This window comes from Armigeres subalbatus, chromosome 2, assembly GCF_024139115.2.
Source record: "Armigeres subalbatus isolate Guangzhou_Male chromosome 2, GZ_Asu_2, whole genome shotgun sequence".
Classification (NCBI taxonomy): domain Eukaryota; kingdom Metazoa; phylum Arthropoda; class Insecta; order Diptera; family Culicidae; genus Armigeres; species Armigeres subalbatus.
In genome coordinates, this window is record NC_085140.1 from 302,412,631 (window position 1) to 302,435,731 (window position 23,101).

At 41.5% G+C, this 23,101-nt stretch overlaps 1 protein-coding gene across 1 annotated transcript; it reads right to left on the reverse strand.

Annotated features, from left to right (window-relative positions):
- Window positions 1–395: 395 nt before the first annotated feature.
- LOC134216637 (transmembrane protein 53-B) lies at window positions 396–22,566 on the reverse strand. Its single transcript, XM_062695495.1, has 5 exons — window positions 22,456–22,566; window positions 21,431–22,123; window positions 21,015–21,375; window positions 20,815–20,952; window positions 396–1,390 (listed from the first exon to the last, which is right to left on the reverse strand). Exons 2-5 carry the CDS (start codon window positions 21,655–21,657, stop codon window positions 1,214–1,216), a joined length of 903 nt encoding a protein of 300 aa, XP_062551479.1. The 5' UTR covers window positions 21,658–22,123; window positions 22,456–22,566; the 3' UTR covers window positions 396–1,213.
- Between the last annotated feature and the right edge of the window lie 535 nt (window positions 22,567–23,101).

A 23,101-nucleotide genomic window follows, 5' to 3' on the forward strand; every position in this document is an offset into this window, starting at 1 on the left:
CATAGTCCGATAAATCGTGAAGCGATAGATGTACTTGCCTATGGACAGTTTTGATGTCATGCTCATCAATTTCATGTATTACGCGACGCAAAGAATACACTATTTGAACACTTACCCAAGCTCATTCAGCAAAATGTAGTCATGTAACTACTGTTCTGATGTTGGTTTTTCATTAAAGCACCCAAATGAGTGTTATAATGAATATTATGCAACCCATTTGAGTTGCATAATGTTCATTAAAGCACCCATTTCGTTGGTATGGAAAAGTAGGCCGTTTTATCACTCAAAGACGAACTGTAAACCAGATATTATGATCAGGAATTGCAAAAATTACTCCAATAACCGCACGGATCTTTCTCTATCATTTAAACACATATATCAAATAAATTGGTGCTAAAACTCAAATTTATTCAATACAATCATGTTTCTCCTCCATATTACATAACCGAACTCAAATTTTAAATTCATAGAATATATCTAAAACTAAAATATCATAACTTCGATAAAAAAACTAAGGCATAACGATTAGTCAAGCTGTTGAATGGAGTTAAATATCACATTTGTGAAGGAATGAAAATGAGTTAAAATAATTTGACCTTCACGTATGCTAATCTGCAGTTTCAGATTCAAAGTAGCTGAACGGAAATTCAATTGCGATAGGCACCTAGTGTTAATATCACATAACAGTTTTACTGGCTTGAACCAACGAATATCTACCAAATGTGATGGAATAATTTCTTGCTTTTAGCTAAGTGCACGAATGTTTTATATCTTAACAATGCCTTACTTAAAACACATAGTAATAAAATAATACGAACTTTGTTGTCGATGAGTACATAAAATTAGGAACACTACATAATACTGATCGTGAAAACAATTTGTGCAATTTTTTGTTATTTTTTTAATTAAAAACTTGAAATAAAATAATTGCCCTCATATTGGAACAGAAGAATTACTTTCAATTCGTACAATCTTAGACTGAGTCCAGTAGTGTCAAAGTGATCTACTTAAAATGGTTTCCTTGAATTTGTTCCTAAAACCTACACTACCTTGACCGTTGTGCTACCGGTTCCGATCTACAGTTCAACCGAACGGTGAAAACAAATCCGAATTCTTGGAACTGTTGTAATCTTGTCTATTTATTTTGGCTGCAAGGCGTTCGTTCGTTAATTTCGATCGTACTTTTGACGCATCCAGTTCAATCGCCATTTTCTTAGGTGTGATATTTGTTGTAGTAGGTGGTTAAACAATCGTTGATAAACTTGCAAACACTGTAGATGTACTGCTGGGGATGCCGGATGAAGTGCTTCACGTGTTCCGACTTGTCGAAACAAACCATCTTGACGTCGACGCCACAGCTTCGGCGGTATGCTGCGAATTTCTCAATGTCCTGCAACGGTAATGGAATCAAATTTTTGGCTTAGGTTTTGTTTTGATTAATTTTGAAGGTTCAAATGTTTAGAATAAATAGGAGAACTAAAATGCTCGGCTAAATCGAGAAGCCCAAAGCCATTCCAGATATTAAAGCCCGAAGTGAAATACCATGAGTCTCCATTTTTCCAACATCACGATCACACACAGTCTAAAACGATGTTGCTCATGTACTCACGGTCGTGGCAGTGTTGATGACAAACTTTAATTAATTTACTTAGTAGTAATACAACCTTTCTCGTAATAAACTAAGACTCCAACTGTTTTCTGGTTCAAAATACCATGTTCCCCAGACCTTTCTAATGGATTATCAAATTTATTAATGATCAACAAGGCTTTGTCTCCAGTCGAATGCAACTTGTTGCAAACAAATTAGCTTTGAATTACTAAGTATGAGGATGAGCATGCTGACCATAAAATAACCTGAACAGTCGAAGTTGCACAAAGAACCAAAATATGAAGTCTGGGATTGCCTTTTCATAGTCAAGTCAAGGTCCATAATGCGAAAGAAACAATAACTGTGCCGATTGCGTTCTTATGGCCATTAATCTTATGGCTCCTCATCTGCCACAGGAGTTGGATTCTGTTAGGAAGGAAATGAAATGGATGAAAGTCACATATACCCGATTCGAGCCTACATTTTTTTATCCTCGGTTGCACCTCACGCTCGCCAAATTGATTTATAGGTACTTAGTCCGCCCATCTGGCTCGCTACGCTCCATGCTTTCTTGTACCTGCCGGGATTTTCCAAGAAGTCTTGAAGTTTTTAATAGTTTCTACTCTTCCATAAAATTATTGAAAATTTTCTGGAACTACGTAATTATTTCTGTTACTTCAGGGAGGTGGGTGAATTAATTTAAATTTGAAAACATATCTAAGACTGACTGTATACTTGTATACTTGTCAATAGTTTTTTTAATTCTTTCGAGACGGTGGTAACAAATAAATAGTTGCAAATCTTTGACTGATCAGAACTCCATGCGAATTGTGAATTTAGGATTCAAGATTAAATTAGGATCTACCACTTGTTCTGGAAGTGCATGTTTCAGCGGAACTCAAAAATATGTAGATCAATAACGGCGACAGACAGTTGGGAAAGGAGAAGAATGTTAGTTATTGTTGCCGAGAATACCTCTACATCCCTACAATACTGAAATATATTGGATTACCATAATAGTGTACTTTAATTATAGCAGATCAGATCTCTTGACAGAGGTTCATTATATTGACAACTCATTTTGGTGTTATTGATATCCGGTGCAACATCTATATAAAGGCTACCTGTTTTAGATTAAGTCTCCCCAGTCAACACAGAATCGTATATGATGCAGCATAAGATGCTAAAGTGGAGGCGATATACGTACATATTGTATGGGGAAGTACCTATATGGCCTCCACTTTAGCATCTTATGTGACATCTTTTTGTATTCGTCCGTTGAATAATAAAGAACGGTAAGAAAAGCAATTTCGTCTCGTCATTCATTCCTCAAACCATACAGTTAAGGTCGGCGACGAAGAAATCGGTAACGTGTGTTCTAAGTTCCAATAATGTTGTTGGAGTCAGTTCGTCGAAGACAAATCACGTGGTCGTGAAGTAATGCCGAAAAGCGGCGAAGAAAATAGTGAAGTTGAAAATTCGAATACGTCGAAGCCAGTGATTGTGAACCGCGGAGGAATGATCGGAAGCATTGAACCGTAGGTCCCTGGTGAATGTTTCGAAGAATACAAAGAGCGTCTCGAGCTATTCTTCGAACTTAATGATCACAGAAAAAATAATGAAAAGTAAACAGCGTGTAAAACTTGAGATGCGGAAATTTACGCTTTCTAACGCTGAAATGGTGCTCTTTCTAACAAGTTTGCTTACAACTTGCATGCAATATTGATGATTCACGTCAAATATTGTCTACATTTGGGCTCTATCCCGTATGGAATTACGCTAATAATGGCGTTCCATTTATGTGCATGATTTTTAGCGTAAATTTCAGTGGATTTTTCTATCTGTGATGTGATCGATAAAAAGCGTGTCGCTATGCTGGTCACTCTGATTGGTCCGGAAACTTACAGAATCCCAAATTCTTTAGTAATGCCGGTGGAACCGAAAACCAAAAAGTATGAAGAATTAGTGGCCGCATTAACCAACCGTTTTGCGCCTACAGTGAACGTGATTGCGGAATAAGCATCGTCTGAATCCATTTCGGATTAGATTGTTGCAATAAAGGCTCGTGCGCAGTCGTGTAAATTTGAGAACTTTCTGGATAATGCTCTGCGAGATAGGTTTGTCGTGGGAATACAAAGTTCGAGCCCTCGTGCAATTCTCGACCTAACTTTCGAAATGGCGTGTGATTTGGCATTGAACTAAGAAAATTTGAATAGCGCAATCAACACAACAACATGAAAGCTATTGATTGCGCTATTCAAAATAATTCATGAAAAAAATGTTACTTACGTCCTTTTGAAAAGTTAAGCGAGAAATGGCTGAATCCGGAAACACCACGTTGCAGCATCAATCGCATCAGCCGTTTTTTGTGAAAAAGTTTGTTTCAACACAACCACGTGTTAAGGAAGAAAAGTCTGTATCACAGTTTGTAAAAAGTGAAGCTCGTAAAACGTGTCATCTATGTGGGAAGTCCCATGATCCAAAAAGACTGTCCAGCACGTAATTGGGAATGCTTTGCGTGCGGGAAAAAAAGGTCATCGCTATTCAGTGAAATTCCAGTACAAAAGTGCCTCAAAACGTTTGTAACTCTCACAGATCCAGATAAGTGGTCAGATTAAGGTTAGAGTTAGGCTACCATGTAACACACGTGTATTGGAGTTAGATTTAATCATTTATGGGTGCAATAAGTCGTTAGTTTCCAAGATGTCGTTAATTGGTCGGCCTTGGCTTGATAGTCTATTCCCAGAGTGGAGAAAAGCATTCGAGCGTTATTCGACAATTTCCGATGCTGTCCCTGTTTTAAACAAGGCCAATACAGTTCCGTTTGGAATACGAGAGAAGGTTGAAAATGAATTGGATCGAATGGGTTTCGCGAAGGCGTGTTAGTCTCTGTAAGGTCTAGTCCATGGGCATCTCCAATTGTAGTAGTTCCAATGGCGGATTCTTTACGTATTTGTATCGATTTTGAAGTCACAATTAACAAATGAATCGAAACTGAACACTACCCACTTCCGCGCAGTGATGAATTGTTCGCTAGCTTGGCAAATTTCGTTTCAACGGACAAGAACATTTACACAACAGTGGAGAACTTTTCGCTTGCGGAAGGGTCTCTCCTTACCGGGGCGGGAATCGAACCCACACTCCACAACACATGTGTTTAGACTATTGACGTCGCTAACCACACGGCCACGAAGACCACGTAGCCCTTTTGATGTGTCTAGCGCACCTTCGATATTTCAATGAATAATGAAAGTTAAGTTAATTCGGTAAGATAAACATTTACAAAAGTGATGTATTCTATGCTACATTATTTTTAAATAACAACGAGGCTGGGATTGAACCCACGGCCTCCTGTGTATAAGGCAGACTAGACTAGACTGCCGAGCCCGGATCCAAAAGCTGAAAATCTAAACAAAGATATGCAAGTAAAACCACAATTGTAGCACATCTGAATGTGAGGTAGCAAGCCTATGAGAAAAAAAAGCCCGGCAAGCTTTAGAGTTTATAGAAATCTGTTGGAATCACAAATATACCTACGTTTGCATGAAATCTTAGAAGAAACAAAGAAGGAGGATGCCTGAAAAAAATCTTATAAGAGGATATCCGAGTCCATGAAATTCCCTAAAAATATTCTATAGATTTGATAACTCAGTTTTAAGTAAAACTGGCACAGCTTCGCTAGTTACTACCAGCATACGATCCAGTACCTTAGTTATGGACATGAAGAAATGAGGTTGTTTTGTGTGAAAGGACAGTCTAAAATAATATTTCATTCACATTGAATAAAGTTTCAAACCATTTGTTCAAGTTTCAATTTTCTTTATGTCAGTAGGTTCAATTTTCAACGTAACAAAATATCATTTTGGCCTAGAAAATGTATATTCGACGTGTAACAAGACGGGGTAATAGCCCTGACTTGTCCAAGTCCTGAACAATGTATCCTTGCATGATCCTGGCAGGTCTATTGAGCCGATTGGATTTCACTTAATATTTCTACAAGCTACTACAGGCCTTTTTCGGTTCTCCAAAACGTCCTTCAGTTCAGAACATGTGATCCGGCCAATCAACCAAGTTCTAAACGATGTACCTGTATATCACTAAACATTCCAACAGTTCCATCGAGCTTATAGGATATCACTTCATTCTTTTACAAGCTACAATGGACCCTCCATGACTGTTCTAAGACTCAATATCGAATTGTTGAAACAAATGACGACATACTAAAATATTTTCACGGTTACTTTGATAGTCTTTTCGAACAATTTTCCTAGAACATCTGTTCCACATCTCGATATCGACTGTATTACATCTCTTCGAAACATCCAGGATCTCTGATAATTTTCAAAACGACTTTGACCTATCCAATGATACAACTTATGAATGATGTTAGATATGATATCCCAGTGAGTCCATTTAGCCTTCAATCATCACATGTACCAGCCATTGCAGGCCTTTACGGATGGCTAAAATATCCTGGAAGTCGTTGTTTGATGTCATCATCTAAGTCCGTTAAACGCTTCAACAAAAAAGTCCGCAGCCAAATTGCTCGTCACAAACACCTCTTTAGTAGATATCTTGATCTTAACTCAAGATCATTTTGGAGGACCTTGGACATCTTCTTCTTCTTATTCTTCTTCTTTTTCAATGGCTCTACATTCTAACTGGAACTTGGTCTGCTTTTCAACTTAGTATTCTCTTAGCATTTCCTCAGTTATTAATTGAAAGCTTTTCTACGCCCGCCACAGGGCTGACAATAGTCATCGTCGCAGCACGAAATGCCACAGTAGCGACGAGTAGTAGTGACTTCATTGCTACTCGACGCATCGTTGATGACGCGCACGACGTTAGCTTCCGTCATGCAACCAAATCGTCATGACGACATCGAAGAACGAAGACTTCATATCATTTTTGTTTGGCAGCGGCAGCTGCCATGCAAAGATTTTTATTATTTTTTTGTAATAATGAATTTGCAGTAACGTATGAAGGTGTCATAATTAATGTTCATACATTTATGTTACAAAAGTGCCTATTATTTGTTTAATTGAGACACTATTAAGTTTTAATCAGCTCGTCTATAATGACGTGCAATCAATTATGTGAAGAAGTGACGACCGGGCCGGATCTAACTCACCATTTCCGGATTGGAAATCCTACGCCTATGCTTGCAAGGCTAACTGGAGACTCCTTGGACATCTTATGTTCATGGAATTAGGATCCTATCTTTTTTTAACTGGATTTGATACATACTGACGATGAGGACATTTCAAAAGACATGATTGATCTAGTAGATATTTTGAACTGATCTCGAAAACGTTTACATTACTCCTAGATAGCTTGAGCTGAACTATTTTGAAGTACCTTGAGCGTCTCGAATTTATGAAAATTGGATATACATGGTGCACATATGCTTATTGAACCAGGTTGGGTACATATTGATGTTGAGGACATTGCAAAAAGCCTTGGTTGTTCGGTAGATACTTTTAATTGAACTAGTATTGGAGTATAATTCATATCCCGTATTCGAGAAAATTGGATTTGCATGATGCGCATGTGCCCATTGGACTGGATTGGGTATATGCCGATGATGAAGACATTGCATAAGCCTTGGTTGATCTGGTAGATACCGTGGGCTGAACTCGAGAACGTTTTGGAGAACCTTGAGTATCTCATATTCCTGAAAATTGATCACTGTCTCAACGATCAAGATGACCAAACTTGATTGAGTGTTTAGATTTCCTAAACATGTGGTATAGGATCCAAATATTTCGCTTTGAGAAACAGTAACGGTGATAGAATATGGGGCCCTCCTTAGCAGTGCGGTAAGACGCGCGGCTACAAAGCAAGACCATTCTGAGGGTGGCTGGGTTCGATTCCCGGTGCCGGTCTAGGCAATTTTCGGATTGGAAATTGTCTTGACTTCCCTGGGCATAAAAGTATCATCGTGCTAGCCTCATGATATACGAATGCAAAAATGGTAACCTGGCTTAGAAACCTCGCAGTTAATAACTGTGGAAGTGCTTAATGAACACTAAGCTGCGAGGCGGCTCTGTCCCAGTGTGGGGATGTAATACCAATTGGAAGGAAGGAAGGAAGAACGGTGATAGAATACATCCTTGCCTAACACCAGCTACAAGACAATACCCCGTTGTGCAGCACTCTACTCGAGAAGGCCTCGTATTGTGCCTCGATGAGGCCGATGATTTTCTCAGGAACCCCCTTGCGTCTCAGGGCGCCCCACATATTCTCGTGATTGAGACGATCGAAAGCTTTTTCGTAGTCAATGAATACCAAGTAAAGGCCGGCCGGAGAGTCACATCGAACTTCTCCTGAATCCGGGCTAGAATAACTTTGCATAGAACTTTGAGAACGGTACACAGCAACATAATGCCTCGCCAGTTATCACATACAGTCAGGTCACCCTTTTTGGGCACCTTCTCTAAGATACCTTGCATCCAGTCGACCGGGAAAGTGGCGATGTCTCAGATATTACGAAATAAACGATGCAGTAGTTGAGCGGATGTCATGGGGCAGCTTTGAACATCTCGGCTGATATGCGATTGACCCTGGGGCTTAATTCGATTTCATGCTTTGGATGGCTGTTTGAAACTGTAGCAGTGATGGAGCATCGGTATTGACGCGTGTTATACGTCGGATCCTAGACAGATCATGCCGAGATGGTGGTGGCCTGGCTGGCACTTGAAAAAGTTGATCGAAAGTTTGGAGAGTTTGCCCACGCTCGCTTGTCCCGTCGACATGAGCGTTTTACTTCCCTCTCCAGAGCCGAGTATCGTTGATGGGCTTAGGCTTTGGCTCCTCTGGTTTTTGTTCGCGCTGTCGCGGCTTCGGCTTCTCTTCGCTCCTCTATCTTCCTCCAGGTCTCATCGGTGGTAAATTGTTTTTTCTCTGGGTGCGCAATTCGCCCAGATTATTATCACTTGTGGCGATGAAGGCATTCTCGATGGTGGTCCACTGGTCTTCCACGCTGCCGCCTTCCGGAATATCTGCAGAACGCGTCTCCAGCTCTTCGACGAAGGCTCCGTTTCCATTTTCGGCTGATGCATATATGGTCGATTTGGTTTTCTGTAAAGCCGTCATGGGAGACCGTCATACGTGACCTTGTGAACCGGTCGATAAGGGAAGAGCGATCCCATGATCATCATGTCGTTATTAACACAAAATTCTGCGAACAGCTTTCCGTTTTCGCTCATTTCTCCGATACCATGGCGTCCTATAATGCACCCATGGTTCGAGTTGTCGGATCCGATCTTCGCATTGAAGTCGCCCATACAGATCTTAATATCACCTTCCGGAATTCTATCTACGACGGCAGACATCTTGCAGATCGGCAGCATCGGTTGGCGCATAATATTGGATTATAGTAAGGTTTCAGACCCTTGTTCTAAATCTGGCAACGATTATCCTTTCACTTATAGGTCCCACTTCATAAGCGCAGATTGTGCCTGAGCACTTAGTAGGAAGCCAACTCCGCGATGCCGGGGAGTGTTCTCCAAAGTTTGGCTAATAGAATTCACTAAGTCCCATGATCTCAAGCTTCATGTGCTGTGCCTCATTGGCAAGTGTGTCAATTTACCCTGCTGGGCTAGGGTTAAAACGTTCTACGTTCCTTTTCGTGTCCGTTGTTTCGCGCTAAGAGTCGTTGCGGTAAAATCAGTTCGTAATCTTTCGTTATCGGATTCTTGAACAAATTGATGTTTCGGAAACAGTAGGTTGGCTCAAGGTTCCCTATCCATCGGGATGGGGCAGCCATCTTAGGTAGAGTACAGTGGGGCAAGAGTGCGCGTGGGGTAAGAGTACGTGTTCGATTCTTTGAAGTAATAAAAAAAAGTTAAACTAGCAGCACTGCATCAGTTTGACAGGTATTCTGGCCAACTATTATCATGTGTAATTGTAAACGATTTGAATAAACAACAAGGGAGATATGGAGTTAGATAACTTTTTGGTCATTTTGCTAAAAATAATTGGGTTTCCGCAACTAGTATTTCATTACCATATAAACGTTCAATCAGGTGAACATTATACCATTTCGATAACCTATTGTATAGAGTACTTTATGGTACAGAACACCAATCTGGTTGGTTTTCCAAGAAGTCAAAACCATTACTTGAATAATTTAAAAAGTACCGGCCGAAATAAGACTTCTTCCAAAGCGTAAAGATCCACAACTAAGAAAAAAGGGACAGAATTTGAAATTATCACAAGTTTTTAGGATAAGTTAAAGTAGTTCGGTGTTAGAAAGGACTTAGCGAACAAAGCACTGAAGCGAAATAATGGAATTGTATTAGGACTTGTTGTACACCTAAACATAGTACGAAAACACAATTTCATCTAAATGGTAATTTCATTTAATCAAAAGAAACATTTATAAATTACGCAATGTTTAGCTGGGAGGGGTTGCAAGATGTATGACGATCAATATACTTTTCAGAGGATTCATACAAGATAGGGGGGATGTGTGTAAGATGTGTAAGATAGGGGGGAGGGGAGATGAAATAGCCAAATTTTACGTTACGTGATTGGTGGACTTTCTTTAAGGAAAATTCCTTTGTATACGCCACGCGAAACCTGATATATATTAAGTATATACAAAAAAAAAGATTTTTCGTATGAAAGTGCACATTTTTAGGACCCCCTCCCCCTTTAAGAGTTACGTAATCTTTGAACATTCCCAAATATATACCCATTGAACATCAATTAAATGTTATTAACTCTTATTTGTGTTAATATATACTTAAAGCACATGATTGGATAAATGCGTACTCTTACCCCACCCGATGCGCACTTTTACCCCACCGCTGGGGTAAGAGTGCATTTTTCACTTGTCTTGCAATAAGGGTTCTTCTAAAACGGATCTCAATAATTTCAATATTTTTTCCACTGGGTAACATAAAGGAAGAGTATATGAATCATCGACACTGATTTGATATGCAGAAGCTTGCTTCATAAGGGCCACATGATCGATTGAAAACTAAGTGCGTACTCTTGCCCCACTCTACTCTATAGCTTCCGGGGAATAGCACATACTCAGCCGCTGGATGCCAGAACAGACACTGTTGGAGCCGCACCTCCTTGGTGGACAGACGCTCGATCAGTACCCAGACTGCACTACCAGCTAAGTAAGAAACCCTTAGCTGGCGATCAATTGTCATAGGAAGACCCGTGGAAGCGTGAGTATTGGATCTTGTGAGGATCAGAGCTCACCATTTCGTAGCCCCCAAATCTTCTCAATATTTTTTCTCGATATTTTTTAGTAAATGAATATTAAACATTGAGTCGAAGAAAATCGAAGAAAAATCTGGTGGAAATAAAAATGTTGTGGAAATTGAAGTATGCCAAGAAATTGATTAAATCCATCCGCGTAAAAAGCGAACCTTGTGTAGACATGTTTTCGAAACTGTAAAATATTAATTTGTTTTGGGAGATTTCATCACCGTGAGATACTAAATTAATGTTTTGTCTGTTCAAAAATCGATAAAAAAAATATTCATTGCAAAAACAACAAATGGCAAATAATGAACAAGTCTGTGAAATCATAACAATGTAAAATGTAAATGTTCTGTTAAACCACACCAAGCGGCTTTTTGACTGACGTGTGATATTTTGTTCGTAAAAGAAAAACGGAAATCATTTTATATCAATTCATAAGTATTGTTACGGGAGATTTTCGACGACGAATTTGCGGACTCTGGATCCACTCGCACGGACACTGTCGCGGTACCGAGAAACGATCGTGAATACGACGGACCGACTTGCTGGAAGACCACAAAATCTGGTTTTTCGGATTGTGGTAGAAACTCGATTAGAGAACGCGCACTTTAGTGGATGATAGCTTCTATTGAACTGATATGTGGGTTTTTGTTTCTTGTTGTTTGTACCTTGTGGGTTTTGGGATTATTCGAGTGGAGTTTAGTGTCTGTATGTGTGTGTTTAATTACAAGTTTCAAGGTAAGTAAGAAGGTAGGTAATATATATAATATAATTCAATTTTAATTTGTATAAATTCATTTCATGTTTCTAGGTTCATAACATGCCGGCCACCGTTGAAACCGTCCGTTTCAACCGACTACTGGGTCGCCAGGTGGCGATAATGCTGATCCATCCTTCTCTTCGTTGTCGGAATCGATTGGGAGCACCGCAATCTCCGTGACTGCTTGTATTCCCCAGCACCCGTTTTAACCACCACAACGCGGACTCGGCCGTCTGACCCGGCTATGGTTTCTACGATGCGTCCAAGAGGCCATTGTAGTGAGGGGTAGTTGTCGAGTTTCAAAAGCACCAGTTGACCCTTTCGAACGTCCGCAGATGGGCGTCTCCACTTGCTACGCTGATGTAGCTGGCTTACATAGTCCCGGGACCAGCAGCGCCACAGATCTTGAACTGAGCGTTGCATGTCCTGCAAACGGGTGAGGCGATTAGGGGACAGATGAAGCAGGTCTGGCTCGGGGATTGAGACTAGAGGCTCCCCAATCAAAAAGTGTCCTGGTGTCAGAGCTGTTAGGTCATCTGGAGAATCAGAAAGAGGGACGAGAGGGCGAGAGTTCAGGACAGATTCGATCTGGGCTACGACCGTGAGGAGTTGATCCATTGAGAAAGCCTTTTGTCCCATGATACGGCGGAAGTGGTACTTAAAAGATTTCACTCCGGCCTCCCAGATGCCACCAAAATGTGGCGAACGTGCCGGGATGAATCGGAACGTGATGCCATTTCCTGCACAGTACTCGCCCCATTCCGCGGACTTGAATTGCTGCTGGAATTCCTTCCGCAGCTTCCGTAACTCGCGATCCGCCCCGACGAATGCGGTTGCGTTATCGCAATGTATCTCGAGAACCCGACCGCGACAGGCGGTAAAGCGTTTGACGGCGTTGATACACGCGGCGGTCGACAGATCAGCGACAATCTCGAGGTGCACGGCCTTTACCACCAAGCAGACGAATAACGCGACGTACACTTTAACCGACGAACCTCTCCCAATCAGTGGACGAACGAAAAACGGCCCACAATAATCCATCCCAGCATACGTAAAGGCTCGAGCTGGCTTGAGGCGGACCGACGGTAGAGGTGCCATGAGCTGGTTTGCTGGAGTAGGATTGCACCGAAAGCACGTGACACATTTGCGTATAACCTTACGACCCAAGTCTCTACCCCGAAGTGGCCAAAATCGTTGTCGAACTGTGGCGAGTAACAGAGAAGGTCCACCATGGAGAGTCTGGAGATGAATGGATCGAACAATCAGCCAGCTCAACTTGTGATTTGCTGGGAGTAGCATTGGGTGACGGGTATCGAATGGTGCATCCAAGTTTTTCAGTCGCCCGTCAATACGAAGAAGTCCGAATTCGTCCATGAAAATGTTGAGATTCTTGAGTGGCGATTTCGATGCAATTCTGCCAGTGGTTTCCGTGGCATTACGGGCGTACTGTTGAACCTCCATTGGAAATTCTTGTTGCTGAGCCAGGCGAACCAGTGATTTTAACGCGCATTCCACTTCCTTAGGCGCCAGGGCAGTGAGTACACGCTGATTTCTCGGTAATTTGTAGTTGTTCCTAAATCGGAAACAGTAAGCGACGAATCTTGTTAGCTTTGCTAATTCTGAGAATTCATTGAAAACAGTTGCGTTCTCTTCGACCGAATTTAGGGACACCAAAGGGCGCTTCTCTTCTTGTAATTCCGACTTGGTCGGCATCGAAACCGCACACTTTGGCCACAATTCGACGGGGGAGGTGAGGTACGCTGGACCATGCCACCACAACTTGTCGTGCAGGATCTGACTGGCAAGCATTCCTCGGGAGATGCGGTCGGCAGGGTTCAGGTCGGTCGGCACGTGCATCCATTGCGATCCTTTCGATAGGCGTTGAACCTCTGCGATGCGGTTTGAGACAAATACTTTCCATGTATTCGATCTGGATTTGATCCAGTGTAGTGCGACAGTTGAGTCGGTCCAAAACATCACTGGCACTGCAAAGTTGAGGTTGCTTGTGAGGCTGTGGACCAGTTGACTCCCGAGGAGAGCTGCGCAAAGCTCCAAGCGTGGAATAGATAACCCTCGAAGAGGTGCTACTCGAGATTTTGACGTGAGTAGATGGGAATGTAGTTGACCTAACTCATCTGGTGACACCATGTAAATGCAGCAACCGTATCCCTTTTGCGAGGCATCGCAGAAACAATGGATCGTGCAATTTCGTTCAGTGTTCCAAAGAACCCTTCTGGGAACTTGCAGAGCTTGGAGTTGCCTTATGTCAGTTCGGTATTTCTTCCACCAAGTTGCTGACTCTTCCGCAATCTCAGAATCCCACGACAAGTTAGCTGCCCAGAGGTGTTGTATAAACATTTTTGCGTTTACGATCACTGGTCCGAGGAGTCCCAGTGGATCAAAGAGTTGAGACATCTCGGACACTACTATCCGTTTGGTTACGACATTTAGTTCAGGAAGTGCTGGGACCTTGAACTTGAACACATCCGGATGGGGGAACCACAGCAGACCCAGTGTTTTGATTGCTTGCGAACGATCGAGCTCTAATTCTGAAGATGTTTCCCACAACTCTTGGGGAACTTTACTGAGAACCGTTTTATAATTTGCGGCCCACTTTCGCAGAACAAACCCTGCAGACTTCATGATCTCCATCAGCTGCTCACATGTTTCGACCATAGTGTCGTGATTGTCGTGTCCTGAGATGACGTCGTCCACGTAGGTGCCTTTCAGAATGACTGGAACAGCTAGTGGGAAACGATGACCTTCGTCGATGGCTAGTTGATTCAGCACGCGAGCAGCGTGGAACGGTGAGCTTGCCAAACCGTACGTAACGGTTTTCAGTTGATACGATCGAATATTATCGGATGGATTGTCCCGCCAGAGGATCTGCTGGTATTTCCGGTCATCTGGGTGGATCCATATTTGTCGGAACATTTTCTCCGCATCAGCGGTGATGGCGAAACGTGGTAGACGGAAGTTTACGACGGTAGAAAAGAGGGCTGGTTGCACTGTGGGTCCGATATACAGTGCATCGTTCAACGATATCGAGGCAGGCCCTCGGCAGGATCCGTCGAACACCACACGTGTTTTGGTAGTCGTACTCTCTGGGCGCTGGATGGCATGGTGGGGAAGAAAAAACTGTGGGCTACGCGACGCGACGGATACCTCTTCCATGTGACCCAAGCTCTCGTATTCACTCATGAACTGCATGTAGCTATGACGAAGATCTTGATCGCTAGCAAACCTTTTCCATTTGTTGGAATCTCCGCAGGGCAGCAGTATGCGAATCTCCAAGCATTGATAGCTTTTCTTCCTTGAGCGGCAGACGGACAATATAGCGGCCCGTATCATCACGGGCGACGGTGGCTTGGAAATGCTCTTCGCAATGTTGTTCATTTGGAGTGAGTGCTTTACCTTCGTCAAAGTTTTCAATTTCCCAGAACCGCTGGAGTTGGGAATCGAGTGTTTCGTCAACACAAATGTGACAGGTTTGATGTCCACTGGTTTCAGGCGTTTGCTGCTCTAATGTCCCACAGACGATGTATCCCAGCACTGTTTTCTGCAGCGTTGGGTATCCAGCAGCGAGCGAGATTTTGTCGTGCTCGAGCAGTTCAAAGAACAGTGATGCTCCGATGATAATGTCCACACTTTGACTGATGTTGAACTGTGGATCAGCGAGAGGGAGATTCCGGGGGATTCTCCAGCGAGAGACGTCTATGTGGTGACTAGGCAGTGAAACGGTAAGCTTCGGTAGTACCAGGCAGTCCAATTGAGCAGTGAATGTTTCGAAACGAGAAGAAATGGCTAACGATACAGAGTAGCGAACGTTGACTACTGGATTGTCCGATTCCACTAACTGGTGAGTTTAACCTTGTCCGCTTCAGTCTTAGCTTTTGGCACAAAGCTTCAGAGATAAAGCTTGGCTGTGAGCCGCTGTTTAACAGAGCTCTGGCGAGAATGTATTTGTTATCAACGTCTTTCACTTTAATCACTGCGGTTGACAGAATAACTGTTGACTGCCGAGCTTGGGTGATCACTTCTGCACTTTGACAGGCAGTGGATGGAGGGTTTACAACGAAATCAACCGACGACACTGAATGATTTGGGAGAGAACTACCGCGCGACGACTGCGAGAGAACCGATGGTGTGACAGGTGGTAAGGCTACCGCGGGCTCTTCCGACGGCGAGCCTTCGACACGATTCGGAATGAAGTGCGACATTTGACACGATTGCGAACTATTTGCTTCAACGGGTTTGTTCAGCACCGGTGGCTTTGTTGTTGTTACTGGTTGTGAACCAGTGGCCGATGAGAGGGGAGGCAGATGTGATAACAAATGATGTTTCTTCACACAGCTTCTACAGGACTCGCTGGAACTGTTCTTCCCTTGGTGTGTTCCTTTCAAACAATTGATATACAGGTCATGCTTCTTGGCGACTTCAAACCGTTGTTGGGGAGAGAGCGTTCGAAATTGTTCACACTGGAACAGGAAGTGTGCTTGCTTACAGCTGATACATCTGGGCCCATTGTCAGAGGCGATGTGAGAAGTGATTGCCCGTGATTTGGGGTGTTTATTCTCGGATTGGACGTTTGCCGATTGGGAGAGCTTTAGAGTTTGTGCGATTCGCGATCTTCTGTGGATAAATTCGAGGAGTTCTTGATACTTCGGATAATCGTCGTCTTCAGAAACGTGCGTTTCCCACTCACGAAGTGTAATGTGATCAAGGCATTGGCTCAACCGTTCGACCAGGAATGAATTCCAGTGGTTCTCAGCGCCGTCGAGCTTATCCAACAGTTGCACATGGCGATCGAACTCGTCGGCAAGTTCTGCAAGGCCCTGTGCAGACTCCTTTTTTAACGCAGGAATTGTGAGTATGGCAGACAGGTGCCGTTTTACCAACAATTTCGGGTTTTCGTATCGTTCCTTCAACAAATTCCACGCAATGAGATAGTTATTGGCAGAAATCTCTAGCGAAGAAATTATACGAGCTGCATCGCCATGGAGTACAGCTCGTAAATAATGCATTTTCTGCACCGCCGTTAGCTGCACGCTCGAGTGTATAAGCGAGACGAACAGATCGCGAAACGGAATCCAATCTTCGAGATTACCCGTGAACTCTTTTAATTTAATTTCGGGCAAACGAACGCTTGACGAAATAGGAACGGAGGAATTCAATGGTTGGGCAGAAGGAAGTGGCGGAGGTACGGGTGGTTGTACAGGAAGTTTACCCTGTAACGACGCTTTGAGCTCGTAATAAAGGGTTTGGAACTCTTCTCTTTCTTGGAGAAAATCCTGTTCTGCTTCCTCCAAGATCTCAATTTCTTCTTGAGTTTCCTCGAATTCACGCCATAGCGCATCAAGACGTTGAATGCGAATGGGCACTTGACCACTATTAGCAGGGTCGAACGTGTCGTTAAACGATTTAATTAGGTTGGCGGAGCCCAAAATATTCGTTCGTCGACGATACAAAATTTTTAATTTTGTCAATTTACTACTCGTCTTCTTCTTGGGTGTCATGCTGGACCTTCACCAATTAGCCTAATCACGTACCTGATATTTCCGCTACCTGCCACAACCTTACTCTCACCTCCCTTTACGGTGTTGATCGCTAAGGGTTGACGACGACGACGAAATAAATCTGCTACCGCTCCTGCCGATAAAGTGCTTGAATTTTGGGTACGATTTTTACGCCTTCTGTACCGCTGTGCACTGTTCGCCGCCGGGTTGCTACTCACGACGACACTATTCTTCACATCCACTGTAGGTACTTTCTCTGCCGCTTGGCTGCGACGATGACGACGACGACGAGATGATGCTGCTGCTGAACGAACGAGATGATGATGCTGCTGTATGGACGGTTACTAATGAAGAATCCGATCCGAACTGCGAACACTTGACCGCGACGAGATGACAAATCGATGCAGCAACCTTCCGAAGCACGTGGTGATGAGGTTAACTGCACTGCAACTTTACTCCCGGGTTTCGGCACCAATGTTACGGGAGATTTTCGACGACGAATTTGCGGACACTGGATCCACTCGCACGGACACTGTCGCGGTACCGAGAAACGATCGTGAATACGACGGACCGACTTGCTGGAAGACCACAAAATCTGGTTTTTCGGATTGTGGTAGAAACTCGATTAGAGAACGCGCACTTTAGTGGATGATAGCTTCTATTGAACTGATATGTGGATTTTTGTTTCTTGTTGTTTGTACCTTGTGGGTTTTGGGATTATTCATGTGGAGTTTAGTGTCTGTATGTGTGTGTTTAATTACAAGTTTCAAGGTAAGTAAGAAGGTAGGTAATATATATAATATAATTCAATTTTAATTTGTATAAATTCATTTCATGTTTCTAGGTTCATAACAAGTATAATTGTTGAAGGTTACCCTCAGTCAAAGGGTTGGGAGATATTCGATACGATTTGTGATCAATTAAATATGCTAACCGGCGCTTGGTACGATTTGGCAAAACCCCAGTCAAATGTAAAACAGAACAATTTTGAATAAACAAAAAAAAACTCAAAAGATAACACGTTATAGAGAATGCTGACGTCTAATCATCTAATCATCATCCTTTCTAAGCACATAGAAACATTTCGCAGGCTCCAAGTAGTTCAGAATTACATTCTCCAGGAACTGGAACTTTTTAAACTCGATCCAACAACGTTTCCAATTCAAAATTCAATCTATTTCGCATTCTGTAATTTCAGATCCTACTTTTCCACCATATACATTATTTCTCCGATAAAAATATCATTGCCGGATTTTCGCTACATCAATATTAAGAAAATTCTTGTTTAATCATTTTTGAGCGACATAGGGGAATTTCACACAATTATATGACTTTGTAATTCTTCCATTTACTTCCACTTGTTTTATTTAAAAAAATATATAGTGAATGTAATGGGAAGAATCATAAAGTCTTGTAAAAAAATTGTTATTCACTGCAAAAATATTAATGTAATATTTTAAAAATATTTGAACTTCCCTCCCCTCGGATATGTGATCTTGCCGCGATGGATGGGCTTACGCCATTAGCACTGATATGGCAACCAAAGACATATCCTGTCGTGGTGGTATCACATGTTGACTATTTTTGTTTGGTGCCGCATTACATATCTGGCATTGACGCACTAATTTACGGCATTTGTATGTGATCCAACGGACATCCAACGTGTCTTGGAACCTTGAATGGTAGTGCAGTCAGGCAGAGGCCTTTTCCATCAGTCAGTGATAATGATGTGAGTTCTCTTCTTTTCGGTAATACTTTTCTGATGCGTTCCCTGTGACGATGACTCGCAGCCACGCTTACATTTAGCTAGCAAGGCATTTATTGAAAAACAATGTATTCAAGACATTCGAAGGGAATCGACTGCTGGATTCACTGAGTAGAAGTTTTTTCAAAACTAGGAACATGGTGCCAGTTTTATTTTGATATGCCGCACTTCGAAGAGCAATAATAAAAAAAATACCACACATTATAATGATGGTATATGAACAATCTTATAACGGCTTCATTTTCGATAATTTTAACAAATAGATAGGCAATAGGGGTTATGAAGCTTTACCTTGCCACCGAAAAGTGAATCCTATAGCTTACCTTGATTAGAATTTAATAAATAATTTAATTACCTAATTAATCAACGTTGTTAAAACAATTTAAAGTTATAGACAACCTTGACAAAAAATATAATAGAACAAACTAAATTCTTTAACAGTTTCCGCTTTTACATGATACATCTTACATTGAGTTTGTAGTTTCGACACAGCTTAAGAACATTGATGAAACAATAACTTAGGTAAACAAAGTGATTTGACGAACACCTACACCTAGAACAAACAAGGTAATTAGTTTTCATATTGCATAAAAAAAAGTTTTAAAATAGAACACTGATTCGCAATAATATTCAATATTTTCAATGTGGTCACATAAAGCTAAATAAACTCAATAACTTATAATTGGACTATACGACTATATGGCTTTTCAAATCACATCAGCTGCTTCCAAGCCAAAAGAAGAAGACATTGAATTTTAAACATTGCTTTTAAAAACTAGAAAACCGTTGTACTAGTTGACTAGTTTGCATTCAATTACATTTTGCATTAGTGTCGAGTCGATTCCAAATCCGAACCTCACTTCACCCCATCCTTATCCTACCCCATGGCGTTCGAGTGGTCTGCAAGGACTCTTCTGCCATTACCCTCTCTATTATCGGCCTTGGATTGACTTGCGCTCTCATTGCCCCACCAAACGCTGCAAAATGAAAATGAATATTTTTAAAATATTTGAACTTATTGTATTTTCATCTTTATGGCCCTCCTTGACGCTGCTACAAGAGCATGCGAAGAGTGGCCGGATTCGTATCCTGGTCTAAAAAAATAAAGGTTGAAAATGAATCGCCTGTTTTGGAAATCAGTATGGTGAAAGACATCTAATGTGTAATATCCCGAAAATAAGCACCTTAATCGAAAAAATATTTGGTAGGCGTAGTAGCGGACACCTTCCTACATAACTGGTACCAAATAGTTTTCCGTGAAAAATTCCTACTGCTGAGAAAACCCACGTGAGATGTCTTTCGTGGTGTCAAACTTCAGGTGGTTAACTCATGCTGGCTATTTTTACATATACGTTAGCGTCTGGATATGGTAGCGGCGGGTAGGAAACCAACCACTGTATATGATTCATTGTCTTGTCTTCTCTAAGCATAAAAATATAATCGTTTTATACGAATCCAAAAATTGTAACTTGGTTTAGATAAGATAAGAATGTAACCAATATAAGAAATGTTTTAAAGTGTATCGTATCATCACCATCATAGGCTTCTGTTATATAAGTTTAGTATAAAAATGCTAAACTACTAATATTTCACACACACACTGTAAAACATTAACATTGATTCAAAAGTTATGAAAGATAAGTCATATTTTTAAATTGAACTATAAATCATTATTGAACAAATGCGATGTTGTATGTTTGATCAAAATTAAAACAAGCATTTTTTGTTTACATTAGAACTCCATTAATTAAATGTACCCCATCTAAAGGCGAACTAAATGTTAAATACGACTTCAATGTTATTTTAATGGATCGATTTAACAAAATTGGTTTTCTGTATAAATCAGTGGGTTAGTAAAGTTTAAAAAAAAAAACTGAACTATGGAAAAACAACGAAGATGGTTTGCCGAATCCAGAAAAAAATACGCAACTCAATGAACTCAATGAACAACTCTACTCACCGTATGCGGTATTAGCCTATCTTCTTTGGAATAAAGAAATAGTTGAGGCCATTCATTGCTTTCGTATTTCAAATTGTGCGATGGGTTCGTTTGTACCTCGAAGGGCCGTATGAAGCTCCGGAAATAATTAAACGAGTCCTACAAAAAAAAAATAAAATTTCACTATACGGAAAATACAAAACCTATGATTAAGACAATACCTCAAAAGCCCACAAAAATATCAACCCGATGGTCATCAGTGCCGAGACCACCTTGTTACAGCGCCTATCCTTGCCCAAAATGGCCGATACTGCGCGGAACAGTCCCAGCACTCGTCGATCGCCGGGTGCCGAATCGAATATCATTCCACAGATCTGTACCGGCTTCTTCGACCGCCGGTTGGCCAGAGCAACGTGCTGATACAGAAAGGCACCCCCATTGGAGAACACGTGGAATATCAGTGGATGGCTGTCGAAGTTCATGTCGTAAATAAGCTTCAGTATCTTCTCTCCGATTTGGCTCATGGATGTTCGCTTCCAGAACAGGTTGTCCACCGGTGCCGTGTAGCGAATAGTGATTAGACTAAAAGAGATGTTTTACAATCGTTGAAATCCACAACAAAGTTCTACCAACATACCCCCGGTCCTCATAAATTTTGGAATATTTCATTAGGTATTTATCCTGACAACCAGCCCACCCGAGCAGAAGTACAATCGGAACGTTGGTCTCGTTGCAAACAAATACGTAATCCGATTCAGCGCCTTCACCATCGTTTTTGAAATTCGGGGAGGGAAACTTGATGAAATACTCGAGAGTATCATCCATGGGATAGTCGTCAACTCTGCTGTACGCCGATGAAGCCATACTTAGTGCACGCTAATTTTTCCTTGTCCACTCACTAAAATATCAATCAGACTCTGAACCGCCTAATTACCACCGAGAAATTATACAACTCCCCGGAAACAATTTTCGAGGCCGCTCGACGCGAAATGTCTGAGGCTCAATTTTCCACCGACTGCCAGCTGATTTTCCACGAGTTTTCTCCAGTCCAGGTGGAAAAATGTTCTGTCAGATTTTGACAACACCAGATAAGGGTTGCGAAAAAAGCATGTCGATGCGCACATATACCAACAAAAACTAGTAAACGAGGATAGAGGAGCAGCATGGTCTGTCGTATACTTAGCCGGAAAAATAAATGCTTTCTCGTACACTTGTACCCGTCAAACATCACGATGGATAAACATGATCATGCGCATTAGCTGCGACACTGGAGTCGCTGACCGGCTTTTCTCTGGATAAAATGTTTTCGTTTTCTCTACTGTTGTTGCTTCTGCCAATCAGAACGTTGCTCATTAGTAAAATGTAAAATCTGTGAAATCAAGCATTTTTATAATTCGGGACTACTGGTCGACTTGGATACAACTTATTTTGTAAACAGACATTTTTTTATCTACCTATTCCGTAGAATGCAAGCATTTTTCACTAAAACTAATTCCCTTATTCAATAGAGGAAAGCTCATATAGTTGGGTACATACCGTAGATTTCTCAGGAAATGCTTGCTTCAGCAGGAATTCGACTTTCAATGTTTGTTAGCAAAATCGTGTATACCCTATCCTAATCCCGAATTATTGAAGCTACAAGTTTCCAATTTATGTACCTACATTTTACCAAATATTGTGCCTTGCAACAAAATGACAACTTTCATGATCACTTTCCAAGGCTCTCATAGATGTGTAAAATTTCAGTACAAATAGCACGTGCTACCAAAGAATTCATCGCTAGAATCCGCCATGTGGCGGCCAAATTTTCAAAAATATCAAAGAAGCTTTTGTCCAATATGATAATATATACCGTGCGGGACCGAAATCCGTCTACCTCATGAGATATCAATAAATTAAAGGGGGTTAAAGGTAATGAATGTAAAAATAATTTATCTTGTCCTGTTCAGATACTTGGCAGTAAGCTTTTAGGGCATTGAAATGGAAAGAAGGCTTTGAAATTAAAACAACAAAAATCAAAAACAAATCGCCACCCACCAAACGCGGAGTTTTGGCCGCCATTTTGTTTTCGGGTAGAGCATTATTGCACCAAAAGTAACTGTGTTTCTTTACTAGGGTAAGGGAGGTATTTTGGACCACTTTAGGAGATGGACGAACAATTTTTCGAATAAAAGTTAGATTTTGTAATAATTCTTGATCATTTCCCTATGCAACTAAAAAGTGGTAAATCCTAGGTTGGATTTGTAGGTAAAAATGTTTCTAAATCCCACCGAAAGAACCAAAATATCATAAATTCTGAAGATATGTA

Excerpts from the sequence above, each read along its gene's own strand:
- LOC134216637 (XM_062695495.1), bottom strand. The coding sequence starts at position 21,657 with ATGGCTTCATCGGCGTACAGCAGAGTTGACGACTATCCCATGGATGAT. Across the intron at positions 21,376-21,430 it reads AAAATTTATGAGGACCGGGG|TCTAATCACTATTCGCTACA; the intron begins GTATGTTGGTAG and ends CATCTCTTTTAG. Across the intron at positions 1,391-20,814 it reads ATAGGCTAATACCGCATACG|GACATTGAGAAATTCGCAGC; the intron begins GTGAGTAGAGTT and ends TTACCGTTGCAG.